Genomic DNA, 14,363 nt, shown 5'->3' on the forward strand with positions numbered 1-14,363 from the left:
GAAGATTCCCCACTCACACACAATTTGTAAAACACAGGACAAAGCTACCATAAAATGGCTGCAAAAACAAAACCTAAACAGATTCCCTCCTCTACTTCTAAAAATGAGCAGAGTCACTAGTACCTCATTTGCCAAAAAAAAAAAAAAAAAAAAAAAAAAGCCAACCCCCCAAAAACCCCCACAAACCACCCTAAAACAAAAAAAAAAAAATCCCCACACAGCAAAAAGACTCCAAGGATACCAACATTGACTATAAACAACAAAGGCAATAAACTCCACAGTTAAGATCAAGTTAACCAATGTTAATAACAACAAACAAGACTGAATTTTGCCATACCAATTAGAAATTTCACAAACTGTGTGATCAGTAGTACAAAGTCCTGCTATAGTTCAAATACAAACCTGATCATGGAAAATCTAAATATTGGTCATTTATTGGAAGAATCACTCAACTATTGGGCAACTTACCATCTTAGTAATTCAGAAGGACTACTAATATCATAAGTCCAAAGCTGTAAGTTCTGAGAAGCCAGACATACAAATAATGCTGGACTTTAGGGCAGGGTTTGAATGCAGTATGAGTTTTCCTTAGCCTGGCTATTGGAAATAATAACATAATGAAGAGTAATAGTTTCCCTGGCAGCTTCCCCACCTCTCTCCATGTTCTACCAAGTGCAGGGACACAGAATGCCTCAGACTACTGGACTACAACACAGTATCCAAACACAATCCTATTCATAAAGGGTTCTTTTAATCCTCCATAATAAATGGTGATCTATAAATATTTTGAAAAGGAGAACCAAAACAAAAGAGGAACTGAGCCAATGTGGAGGGAGGCTATTTCGGTTACAATGGGATTCAGATTCCGGGCAACAGAATGAAACTGTATTTTAGGCTTTATGAAGGACCATACTGGGGGGCTGGGGGTGCAAACAATGGTCAATTCTATGCCATAAAGCAACACAGAGACAATATGAGTTCACATACCAATAGTTCTTGGCCTACTGGTATGAAAAAATTAAACTAAGAAGTGGGTGAGACTAAATTAAAATTTTACTTTCACTATCTACTATAAAACATCACCAGGGGATTATTAGGCCAGAATTTTACTGTTCATACAGACATTAGAAGACGGAGTATACAATATTAACATTTGGAAATAAATGTCAGCCTATTTGCATCAAAGTAATTCTAAATTACACTTGTTTCCATGAGCAAAATGGCATTTGATTCAGAAATCCAATCTGAGTTTAGAGGAGACCAGAAAACACAGAAAAAAGTGTCTGCCAAGAGGAGAGGTTCAACAGAAGGGTTTGAAAGATCAAATAGATTGAACAGTTTGAATAAGCATATCGACTTTGCTACATCCCTGTCCTCTACACAGAGCAGCAAATAAAGCAACAGAAACAGAACAGTTCATCTTGAAACAAGCAGGAACTCATCAGCCACTGATTGTTTCTGAACTAAACTAATATATCTACCTAAAACACAGAGGCATGACAATCTGGACAAACCAACCCAACTTCTTGGCACGGGGACAATTTCTCTTGGACGATTACTAAAGCAATTGCACTTTTGCCTTCCCTGAAGTCTTTCTATGAGGTAAAAAAACCTGTTCAGCCATACAGATGAAGGGATAGTTCAACATACTGACCTTTTTTTTTGAGGTGGGGGGGAAGGTGGCTAAAGCATTTAAATACTTCATAATCCTTTAGCAAGTTATTTCTCAAACTAGGTTGCAACTCCCAATATGGTTACAAGTTCCAAATGAGTTGTGGAAGGTCAAAAACATCACAATTATTTTTAAAAGGAAAAATAAGGTTAAACTACAATAATTAAAATGAAATCGAAGAGAAAGAAAAAACCAACAAAACCAAATTATTACAAAGCATTACTGGAAGAGTTCAGTTCCTTCAGGGCAAAGAAGTGTGAAGCAGTAGCAATTACTGGCTGCAAATGTTTACATGAGGCAGGGAACAGCTAACTACCTTTAATTGCTAGTAACAGCTTGGATCCCCAGGGTGAGAAGGGTAAGCATTTTCAACCATAGCTAATAATTATAACCCTTGCCCTGTAGAACCAAGCTGCTGCCAGCAATTAATGGCAGGAAGCCATTGGTTGGCATGATTAGAGGGAAGGTGTTATATTAGGAAAGCTAAACCCCCACAGTTGAAGAAACATTACACTTGAACGAAAGAAATCCACTCTAAAACCAAACAGGTCCTTCCTGAGTAGCATCTTCACAACAGAACACTACCACAGATGAGTAACTTAATTAGCCCACACTAGAAACTATTCCTCAAGTCAGCTTAATTATTTGCTTCCCATTCATTCAACAAGTCATCTGGGAACATGCTTAGCAAGTCTATTTTCTTGCTACTATTTGCTCTAACAGTGTCTTTGCCCCTAGTTCCTCCTGTTCCATGGACAGTGGGCAATTCCTCCTTCTAATTCAGGGTTGGACATACTACTGGCATAAGACGTTATAAGGCTATTGTAGAGGAATACATCCAACAAGAAAAGGTTTACAAAGATTTAAACTGTATAGACTCCTCCTGTGTAATAACTTCCATGTAATATTTAAGTCTGGATAAGATGGCAAATCAAACTACACAATTCCAAAGTTTTTTTCCACTGAAGACCTGCAGTTGGATTTTTTCAGGATCACCTGTATCCCAAATTACATTTCTGTTCCTTAAAATGCACTTACCTCTGGTGGGCTTTGAATTTTAGATTTACAAGATATTTTGTGTACTAAAAAATGCACAGTTAAGTTTGGCATACAAACACGTGAGCAGGCTGTTGTGTTTCAAAGTATTGTGAACAATCTGAGCTATGGTAATGCTGTCTATGTACATATACTACTGAAGCAAATAGAAGTGATCTTAAGCCTTCCCCATGGCAGGCTAAATTAAGCAGCATTACCTTAAATTGCCATAGCTAAAAGGTATCACAGTAGCATTAGCTAGGGCTCATCTGTTGTACAGTGAGTTGACTGTATCTGCAATGTACAATCAGATTATAATAAATATTACATTGTCAGACAGGAAAGATCAGGTACACAATATCATATCTTCCTTGTACTACTTGCAACAAAATTAAGCAATAGATGCAATTTAAGTTTCAACATTGATTTGTTTTGTAAGACTTCAGTTTTTCAACAGAAGTTAGTGGCAGAGACCATTGGAAAAAGAGGTTAAACACTCAGCTAGGATGCTAGTCTACTGAAAAAGAATCAAGTTTTGTTGTATTATGTCTTGAAAACTAAAAGTTAACTACAAGCCGTTGGTATCATCATTGCTATTTTCACCCAACAGCCATAACCGATTAGCTGGAGTAAGACAGTACTTGAAACACGCAGCTAAGCTATGGATATGAACTTCAATACGTTATTGAGGAAAAGCACAAAAGTCTGGGCAGAATCCCTATACAGGCACAATCAGCTAAGAAGCATCTTAATTGTGATTGCAACTGCGTAACTGGATTTAGTAGTGAGTTCTACAAGGTGTTACACCTGAACATTAGGTATAGTCGCCAGGAGTATCCTAACAGATCTGCAAGCTGGTAATATGAAAACGAGAAGTTGTCTTGTTGTTACTTTTTAAGTTTTATGGCCAATAGAGGTAAAAAACCCCTTCCTGTGGTTTGGGTTTGTTGCTAACCAAGATACTCTCTCCTCTTCCATTACAACCTCTCACTGGTAGAGAGGCGGACAATACTCATTTTCTGTATCTCAACTTTTGAGGGTTGAAACCAATTTTTTTACTTTGATGTCCACAAAAAAAGGAATAGGAGCCTGGTCAACAGGTTTTTTGGTGTTTGTTGTTGGGTGGGTTTTTTTTTTCTTTTTTATGAAAAAAGGAAGAGTATTGCTAACATTTATAATGTTTATAATTTTTAAGTTTATAATGTTATACATTGAATTTACATGAACTTACAGACTAGCCACCCTTCCATCTGGAACCCTTTTTTTAAATTGTTCATGAAACCCTAGGTTGGGCTGGGGATAAAACTTTCACTAGTTAAAAAGTATCATACAGAGACAAACAAAAAAAGATTCTTCTACCCAAAGAAAACTAAAATGTGCAATTTGGCATAGAAATAGGTCTTATTCCAGAGCAACATACACGATCACTGCAACAAAAAAAAACCCCCAACCATCCATTCTCGGTTGAATCAAATTTTAGAGCAAAAGCTGCAACAGATCAAGCATTACATTATGCATTTTAAACCATAGCTAAGGAAAACTTTTGAGGTGTACACACTAAAAAGTGTATTTCATGAGTATGTATGCTGAAGACATGAAAATCTTGAAGGGTTCAGAAGGAGCTAAGGAAAACTGACATACCTAATTCAAATCTTTTCTCACCATTTCTGCAGCCTAGCAAGGTTGGATGAGGTATAAATTACCACGACAGCTAAAACCTAGCACAGATGTAGTTATACTAAGTTCTTTACTAAGAAACTAATACCACCTGCTGAATTGAAATAAGCTGGTGAAAAAGCAGGCGTTTTTCCACCATCATTAGAGCAGATCTAACTATGTAGTGAAGACTTGCCAGAATACCACCACCGCAAGATATACTTTCAAAAACTCCATTGCTAAAGGGGCACCCAGTGAGAAAACTACAGGGTTTTTTATGTTTAAGGGTCTCTTTTCTAATAGGCCAGAAGTTTTTATATTACTTATAAAAATAGTGGAAAAGTAATGCACAGTTAAGAACCAAAAATACAGGTAAAAGAGGACTAAAGACTGATGCACCTTTTACTATGGTCTGTACTAAGCACATGATTTCTGAAAATTGGTATTATTTTCTAGCTGCTTTAAATATTTGCACAGTGTCTTCAACAAATGTGTGCACAAGGTTAAAAAAAATCTTTCAATTATTTTACTGCAAATCACTCTTAAAGACTACATACACTTTGGCATAGAAAGAATCAAATAAAGCTTGTAAATGTAAGCAAAAGCATCTTGCACGTTAAAGTTACACTTGTAGTTAACTGCTTCAGCTTGTAAGCTGCACCTGACAAAGTATAGGTGGCTAACTGTAAAGTTATGCTTTAAAAATGGGGAGGGAGGGTAGCGTTTAAAGTTTTAGATGTCTGTAGGTCATAAACATATATCTGACCTGCTTAGATACAAAACCAAAACAAGCACAGGTCTTTTTAATACAATTCTAAGGTAAGTGCTGCGCTATGCAGTCATCTTATTCTGCTCTTTTCCTTCAAATACACTATAGAATGAGGCAACAAAAATATGACAACTCCTCATCAATGTCAAAATGTTACATATTTCTAAAAGGAAGTGCTTTAATAATTTGATTTCTTACATAACACAATGATCACTAATCCATACACAAAAACGAATGCGAATAATACATTCTCTCATGTCACACTTAAAACCGAAAAATACTATGCAGTAATTACTAAGACAGCAAGAGCACAAAACCAAGGAACAATTCCAATAACTAACTATTCTAAAGAAAAATGTAAAATTATATCATACCCTTAAAACACATTTTAGACCAAGGTAAACATCATACTACCTGCAAACATTTATTAGTTTTCTCTAGAAGCAGAGTCTGTCTTTCTATATTCCTGCAACAACTTGTTTTTGCATCACTTAGAAACTGTGATGTTTAATTATTGCAGTAGGGGTGTATAATCCCAGAAGGAAAATTTCAAGTGTGAAATACAAATTTAGTCCAGGTACATTATAAAGTCTACGCAGCCATAATTCTGCAGTTTACAACACAGTGACATGACATGGTGTTTGGTAATGACCCCTCAACTTCTCAGAACACGATTCATGCTTCTGAGATGGTATTCAGGAGGCTATGAAACACAAACCAACTGTCTCGGCACATTTTCATTAACGGTAAATAAAGCAAGACCAAACACAGCACACATGGCTTTTCAATGAACACCACTGAGCAAGATAAAGATCAGGTATCAGAGGTGTCAAGATATAGCTGGAGACGGGAAGCTGGAGAGAAATGCAGCTTCCCAACAAGTAACAAAACTAGGCGGAGGACAGGAGACTCAGAAATAAACTAGCAATAGTTTAGGTTTTAAGAATTTGGTTTCCACAGGACCTGAAGTTAGCCTTATTGTTTTCTTTTAACATGAGAGGGGAAATTCTCCTTGTACTCGTTAAAAATCTTGCATTTATGCAGACTAGGCTTCCAGGCAGTCTTTTGTTTCAAAGTCATTTTCTCTGCACCTTTATGACTGCTGATCAAAGTATACAAATTAAACAATCTGCTGTCCAGTCTTACTCGCTGTAGATCTCCATAGAGAGCAATAAACAGCAGCACCCTGTTCTGGTTGACTTTCAGTCCAAATAATCTCTCTTACACTTTCCATTCTAATCTAGTTAAGTGTTTTGGTCCTGGCTTTTACTCACCTAAAACGAATGGAAGGAGTCTAAAAAAAAAAATATTTCTTCAAAATACATATGAAACAGCATTCAAATTGTATTGAAAGTTGTTCTCTACAGCAGTTGGTTCACTCCTTGCAGACTGTGGACTAACAGTGGTTCTCACCTTAATCACCCTCCTCTAGGTGTGACTGAACAATTAAAAAGATGAAATGGAAATAAACCAATGTTAGGAACTTTTCAGAAGAGTTCAGTTTTCATGAGGATTGAAGGTATGAAAAAACAAAGTAAAATGTAAAAGCAATGCTTTTCACTATCCTGTAAGGCTGACCAGTGACAAGTAGGGGAACCCTTTAGCCTGGATTGGCGGCAACAGTCTCAGAGCAAATTCAAACAGAAGTTTCATCATATATTTTCTTTTTAGTGCATTAAGCTGTCCTTCCCTTGGCAACAGATTCTGATCGGTTATGTCGCACATGTTTTTATCAGCTGTTTACCAGAACCACCAAAATGAATGCAAGGAGTTTTCCAGCCAGATCATTTCAGGGTTTAGAGGGGAGCATTTTTCTAGATAATGGCTAAAGCCAATTTAGGAAAAACACCCAAGAAGTTCAAGTGCAAAATGCGACCCTACTTTTAACAAGCATAACATGTATTTGAAAAATGAAGTAAGTGTGACATCATTATTCTCAAGAAAGAGGGTTAGTCTATTACTAACTCTAGCTTTTGTTCCATGCTTCACAAATCCTATTTGTGCATTGTAGATTAATACTTACCTGGAAATCTCTTATAGGAAATTCACTTTAAGGTTGCTTGTCTTACTGCATGTGGAGTTACAACAAGCGGACAGTAAATCCAGAAGATTTTATAGTTGACAGAACCTCCACCAAGGCTCCATCTACAGAAATACTTAGCTCCTTTGATTTCATTTTAAGTATCCTATAAAAATGTCTTTAAATAGTAATCTTAGCTTTCCTGAAATCTAAAATTGAAATGCAGTTTAATAATTTCTAAACAGAGAAAATAACCTCAAGAACGTTCATAAAAATTCAAAGACTATGTTTACTTTTTAAACAAGAAGTAGAATGTCTTTAAACATCAAAATAATCATAAGCAACTTAAATAGCCCAGTCACACCAGCTAGGTTCAAAAAAGCTGTCTAATTAAAAAGCAAGGATATTCACAATTATAATCATCAAGTCTTATCTTTAATATTTTATTGATATAAAATATTTATGTCTATATGGCTTGCCCATTGTTAAAGGGCTGCCAGGATAATAAGATCAGCAATACCCAGAGACAATAAAAATTAATAAACTTAACTTCCTTGCTTAACACACCTACATATTACATGCTTTTACAGAAACTATTCACGGTTTTACACAACACAAACATGCAGTTTTTACATAGTTACAAATAGCTTAATAGTTCTAAATATTTAAAATATCACAATTATAATTTGTAAACGAAAGCGATCACTCTTTATTCACTTACCAAGACTGTATTATATCTGTCCTCCAAGTCAGTGATAAACGAAGGAAATGCTGGTTTTGCCAGCTAGGTCAGAACAAACAAAACCTTAGCCCTGGGCTTTTAGCAAGAAAACAGAAAGGTTTTTTTCTCAAATAATAGATGTTGTAAACATCTACATTTGAGCTAGTCACCAAGGCTCCCTTCAGAGTCAATGAACAGAAGCACACGCTTCTAGAAGGCCATCCATCTTGTGTTACAGCAGGCATCAAGCACTGGCCTGACAAATCACACTGCTCAAGCTCTAAATAAATTCCAGTTACTGGGGTGGGAAGAAATCACACAAGATTTTAAATACCTGGTACTAAAGCATTTAGTGCTTTTGAGGAAATCACTTTATTCAATTTGAATATTGTACTCGAAAAATACTAAAAATATTAAGAAGCTACATCCACGACTATTTGCAATGCATTGTCTGGTAGTAAAAGTCAGTCAGTCACAAAAGCGTGATTGATTTCTCATAACTTTAGCCATCAATTTTTATCCACTTAAAGGAGTCACTGACATCTAGTCTTTCCCAAGATACTATTCTCAGTGTGAGCTGAACGTTCTTTTAAGCTGCTCATCTCTCTCTGCTGACTATAGAGGGAGCCTGGATGCCTAGATTTTAGACAGCTCAAGTGGTATTAGATTAAAACTTCCCCATTCTTAACAACCTTTTACACAAACATACATTACAAAATAGCAGTCATAAACAATAAATTATTAATATGCAAACTAAAATACAAACCTTGTTTAATTAATGCCAGTTTAGTCTGAAATATTAACTGGAAAAAATCCAAGTCAATCAGTTTCACAGCTAGATCTTTCTCTTGATACTATTTTAGCAGCAAGTGGCTTAATTTGCTGATTTTTTTCTTGGGGATAAAAGGGACCAAGTCAGAAAAGATTCTACATTAGTAATTGAGCTTTTGAGTTATTTGAGCTTTACACTCAAACACTAATTGGTTTGTTTTCATTTTGTACTGTTAATTAACTTTGAAGTAATTTTTAGAGGCAGTGGTCACTCTTGCAATACTTCTGTATGATAGTTCATTTTCTTTGGTGCATGTGGTTTATATACATAAACACACACTCACACACATGCACATGCATGGGGGGGGTGTGTGTATGTATATATTTAGTTCTTGCAGACTGTGTTAAAAAGGACTGTATGCTTATTTTCATTCTTACTATCCTCAGTAAGTGCATAAAACAACACATTTATAGTTGTTTACATCCAACTTCCAGTGCACTATACTGGCATTAAGGAAAAAGGCAATTCAGAGATTCCATGCAGTTTGGATACATCATAATATTAGGAAATTAACATTCTACAACAGCATTTCATTTCAAGGAACATTAATCTGATGGGCCAGCGATGGTAATTATCTTTAAGCTCAATCTTCACCTGCAGGAATGATACAGAGCTCCCAATTGCCAACACACAAATGAAGCTCTGTGAAAAGTCACAAGCGTGCTGATGTAACTTGCTTTCAGGACAATGCATTATCAATTACAGGAAAGTTCAGGATCATGTGGCTAATAAGAAAACTAGTAAATCATGAAAGTCAGTGAAAGTAAAATTTGATAACTGGTTGGGAGAAGACAATGTCTTTTTTTGATGAGCCACAGTTCACAAAAATGAGAAAGAACTCTGGTGTAACCAAACTTTTGTCTCTTATTCCAGCCGCTGCATTTGTAAGTGCATAATTGGAAAACACCACAACCTGTGTTGGCGCAGGTCAAAGGTGTCTAAAGATGCTGTCTAGCCCTCAGCAAAAGAGAGATTTCTCAATACAGGTTAAGAGGGGGAAAAAAATCCCAAACCCCAGCTTCCCAATAATATCATAGAGTGTCTTTCAAACTAAATGCATTTCAAACTGTAAGAATTACTTTCACATTATGTACAAATAAACAAGGTAATGATTCTTAACGTATTCAGAACTTGTTGTCATAAAGGCTTGCAGGTGGCTTGTCCCTCAGTACAATAAAAACAATTTGTTTTCAAATTCAATGGGCTATGTCCTAATTTTCATATCCAAAGCATTCTTATAAAGTTCAGTTTACAAGTGCTTGGAATATTTCTTAATAGCAGCAGCAGTCTGATCTGGTGTAGCAAAAATCAAGTAGCAACATCTTATTTATATTGGCAGCAACATATTAGAATAAATCTAGTAACATTAGAAGAATCATCCTTATTTCACCTAGCATTTCAAGTTATTCCAGATCTTCCTTCCCTGTCAACTCATATACAAATATGCTACTTAAGATTTAGTTGTTGCCTACCTTCCTCCTTTGAGACACGCTGAGGGCAGCAAAGTCATTAAACAAGGATGAATTTGGTGAAGTTAGTGGATCTGTAAAAACAACGTAAACCAACATGTTATATACCTCAAATATTAAAAAGAAATTATACATTTTTTAACTTATTTCCGTATGGCAAAAATCCTTTTGATAAAACTAAGTTTAGCAACCACACTGCTAAAAAACAGAGCATTTATTAGATTCTGTGCAACTGCTCAACCGAAATGGTGCTCATTAGCAGAATTTAGTAAGTTCAATTGCTGTTGATACTATTTAACGTCCATCTAACATTCCAAAGTCTTCATCTCCATTTACCTGAAATTAGTAATCTTCCGTGTAACATAGTCTTACAACTAACAATGCGGATCTTACTTGTCCTGTCACTGTTCTGCACAAATTTAAATCAGAACTAAGGGTAGCAGAAGTCTACATTCTGTTAGTAGCTTTCTGTTGCTTTTTCTTTGTCCCTATGCATCCTTTCCAGAGTTGAAGCACCAAAACCTGAATAACAATCAAGAGACGCAACTTAAAACTCCAAACTGCATGGTCAGAGCTGTCAAATTAGCAGAGGACTGCCAGCTGTAAACATCAGTGGTTTGATGAAACGCTTTCTTCAACATTAATCAATACTCCTTAAAAAGGTAATTCTGAAAGTGAAGCACAGCTTGGCAGAGCAGGAGGCAGAGGGAAGAAAAGGACCTGAGACACAACAGAATTTAAACTGGTTTCTCTCCTTCGCATGCATCACCATCCCTATTTGGCCTGTCACAGTCAAACTCCAACTGCATTTAAAACTGGAGATCTCCACTGCCTTGAATAGCTAATTGTTCAGTGGGACAAAAGAAGCAGAATTAATCACAAAACCTACTGGAAATGAACCAGGAGGAAGAAAAAAGAAAAAAAAAAAACCTACAAATTTTGACTTTCAAGCAAGTTAATTTTATAATAGTTACTACCATGCTTAAAAAATTAAAACCCTAATAAGTAGACTAGCTGCAGGGTCAGACATGCAAATGGAGTTCTAGAACGTCATTCACACAGCAATTTTCAGAGCAGAAACATATTTTAAATGCATGCCCTTGCCAAAAGGGAGTAGTACCCTCTTTAGTGAGTATGTAGGCCTGCACTATAGAGACATTTTGTTCAGTTGAAAACCATGTTCCCTATTACAGGGAAAAAATTCTAAGAGGTAAAGTACTGCTTATAAGACAAAACTTAATACCTATTAAAAATCATCAGTTATGTGATACATTTCACAAAACCCGTATACCCTAAATTTAAGAATAAAAACCTGTACATTCATTCCACACAATAATTTACTTCAAAAGCACAATAAAAAGGGATACTATTGCGGAGCAACATAACTGCTTAAGCTACAGTGCTTTATGGTGGATAACCAAACTAGCATTTCACTTGAAATGATAATGATAACGTCAACAACAATGACTTTTTTTTAGTTTTTCCCCACTGGAGCAAAGAGAAGGCTGGAAATTTATGAGTTCAGTAGCACTTCAGATTTGTATTAAAAGTAATCACACAATATACTACTGTTAAAAAATAAAGTTCTACTGCATCTCACATCAAATCAGAGGAGAAAAAACAACTCCCTTAAACCTCAGTTTTGCGAAACTGAATCTCAAATTTGCAAGCATACTTTTATATGTATTACTTTAAAAGTACTTACCATGGCCTGCATACTGCTTGGCACTGTCATTGAGAAGGCTAGGGGAGCTGCTGCTATTTGTCATCCTCTGCAAAAATAAAAGACAAAAGCGTACATGTAAAATAAAGCTATAAAAGACTAAGTGAAAGCATTGGGGATGACATTTAGAAAGTTTTAAGAACAGACTACAAAACCTATGTTCATTTCCCATTTAGTAAATACTCTTAAGCAGACAGTGATTTGTAGTTGACAAAAACATTTAGTAAAATAAAGCATTTCGCAGGAGAGCAACACAAACCAAAAATGACTGTATACTAAAACAAAACACTATCTTCATTAATTTTTTTCTAACTTGGGAGGGTCTACCAAACCTATGGTTCTATTTCTGTACGTTGTCAAAATGTTAGATAAGTAATTGGCTTATCTCCTTTAAACATTCTTTCACACTGTTACTCCCGAAACAACTCCTCCCTTTATTATACACTGTCATCACAACATGAAACTTTTCCAGGGAAAAATACTCAAATTAGTATAGCATTTGATAGATTATTTTTAAAAACAAAAGAACCTTTTGAGACCTTTCAGCAAAATCACGCGATTCTTGTAAGCCAGCAGGACATCTGAAACCCTCTCAGCATTCCTCCTAGGCTCCACCTGCTTCTCCTACATTCCTCTAGAGATACGAGCTAGCAATAAACTGGACTAAGTGAGGCAGTACTGCTCTAAGAGCTACCACTGCTTTGACAGAGAAGTTTAAAAGTGTCTCTTCCTATTCCTGCCTATTATTTTCTTTGACCACTCTCCCAACAGGAAGAAAAAGTGTGAGAAGAAAAGCAAGGCAAGGTCAGGAAGTGTTCTCCATCACCAAGAGAGACAACCAGTAATTTGTTAAAATATTCCCTGGCATGCTTTTGGCCCACATTAACCAGGAGTCTCCCCGCCAATTTCCAGGCACTATTCAGCAGTGAAAAGGTTTGAGATCCCTTCAAATAGACAGTTTGCATGCAGCCTCTGCTTTACTGGGTGAGTTTACACCAGCACAAACAGGCCATTTTGTGCCAGCTGGCCCTAAGCATCAAGGAAAGTTTCCAGGCATGTTTAATTTAGAAGTCTACACACAGACTAAGACTCAAAACTGGTCACTGGAGCTGCTCTTTATGCTTACGTTTTTCCACGGCCAATCTCAATGTTGGTGGCAGAGGGCAAGAAGCTTACTACATTATACTTCAATGCCATTTCATGTAATTCTTGACTAGAAAGACCAATATTCTGGAGTAAATTTGGTAAGAACAGAGGAGAACCAACAGCAGCTGGAGTGTTATCCAGTATGGTAGAACTGTAAACCTACTGCAATTCAAGTTTCTCAACATTTTCAGTTTTCATACTATCACTGACTCCACCAGAAGCTGCAGCTTTTAATACTTGCATCTAAAAGAACAAATAGATTGTGTAAAGTAGTTTTTATGGGGAAAGTAAGTTGTAAAAAAAAATAGCCTGCACTATTAGAAAAGTAACTTGAAGGAAGTTTTGGTAAAATTTAGGTACTTCAGCAGGTTATCTTCAAATGTTACCCTCTCAACGTGCTCAATCCCTCAATGCTTTATTCCCCCATGTATTATTGCCATTATCTGTGCTCCATTGCTACAGCAAGCTTTCTACAATCATTCAGGCTTCTCTGATACAACTCTTCATTCAGTACAAGTACGTAGTACTGTATGAAGCAGAACTATAGCACATGCAGATGTCCTAGGGCAATACGTGTAACACATGTACACGTGTAAATACTATGTAAACCTTCAGCCTTTTCAAGACTTAAATGAAGCTGTTTGCTATATGCTCTTCCCTTATTTTGATGCCACCTGTCTCATGTTCCTAAATATACTGCACTGACACAATGTAACTCTCACTAAAAGGTTAGTGATCAACAATTACATATTTACACAAAAGGGATACCTCTAGGGAAACAAAGTTTACTTATTTCTACAAAACAAGGTAACACTTTGGGAGACCCACACTAAGTCAACAATCTTGCCCAAGTTCAGGGATGTTCATCCTACTGTCCGCCATCATCAAAGTAGCAATAAAAATACATCAAAATAAATAATTTCTGGATTATAGTAGCTCAACTACTCGTATGTCATATTTCCTTCCTGACTAAGCAATGGAACGAAGTTAAATAGTTTTTCACATATATTTGAAAAGCATCCCTATTATGCATCTTTTCTTGGCATTTCATACATCCACACTGATCCTTAAAAGAGAGAGTGGTTTAGGAAGAAATTTCCTAAAGGGAACCTTTCAGATTTGCACAAAATTTGTCCAGGTGTAGATAAAAATAGTGTTAATGTCCATTTATAACACTCAGATTTTCATAATGATTTTAATGCACAAGGTAATGGTCTGTCAGAACGGGGATAAATATGATATTGAGATCTGGGTTGGAATCAAAGATGGTTAAGCGTATGGCTTAAACGTGGAACCAAGCACTTTCATGCCATCAATATT

At 36.2% G+C, this 14,363-nt stretch overlaps 1 protein-coding gene across 8 annotated transcripts in view; it reads right to left on the reverse strand.

Moving 5' to 3' along the window:
• Nucleotides 1-14,363, reverse strand: part of PAN3 (poly(A) specific ribonuclease subunit PAN3) — an 82,958-nt gene that overhangs the window by 47,578 nt on the left and 21,017 nt on the right. For 5 of the 8 annotated variants that reach the window (XM_069808080.1, XM_069808078.1, XM_069808079.1 and 2 more), the window contains 3 exons: nucleotides 11,880-11,946; nucleotides 10,178-10,248; nucleotides 7,874-7,936 (listed from right to left, as the gene is read on the reverse strand). In XM_069808080.1, coding sequence (XP_069664181.1) covers nucleotides 7,874-7,936; nucleotides 10,178-10,248; nucleotides 11,880-11,946 — 201 coding nt within the window. The remainder of the gene's footprint in view (nucleotides 1-7,873; nucleotides 7,937-10,177; nucleotides 10,249-11,879; nucleotides 11,947-14,363) is intronic. The other 3 variants (XM_069808083.1, XM_069808085.1, XM_069808082.1) reach the window with 1 other exon arrangement.

Source organism: Haliaeetus albicilla, chromosome 20 (assembly GCF_947461875.1).
Source record: "Haliaeetus albicilla chromosome 20, bHalAlb1.1, whole genome shotgun sequence".
NCBI classification, from domain to species: domain Eukaryota; kingdom Metazoa; phylum Chordata; class Aves; order Accipitriformes; family Accipitridae; genus Haliaeetus; species Haliaeetus albicilla.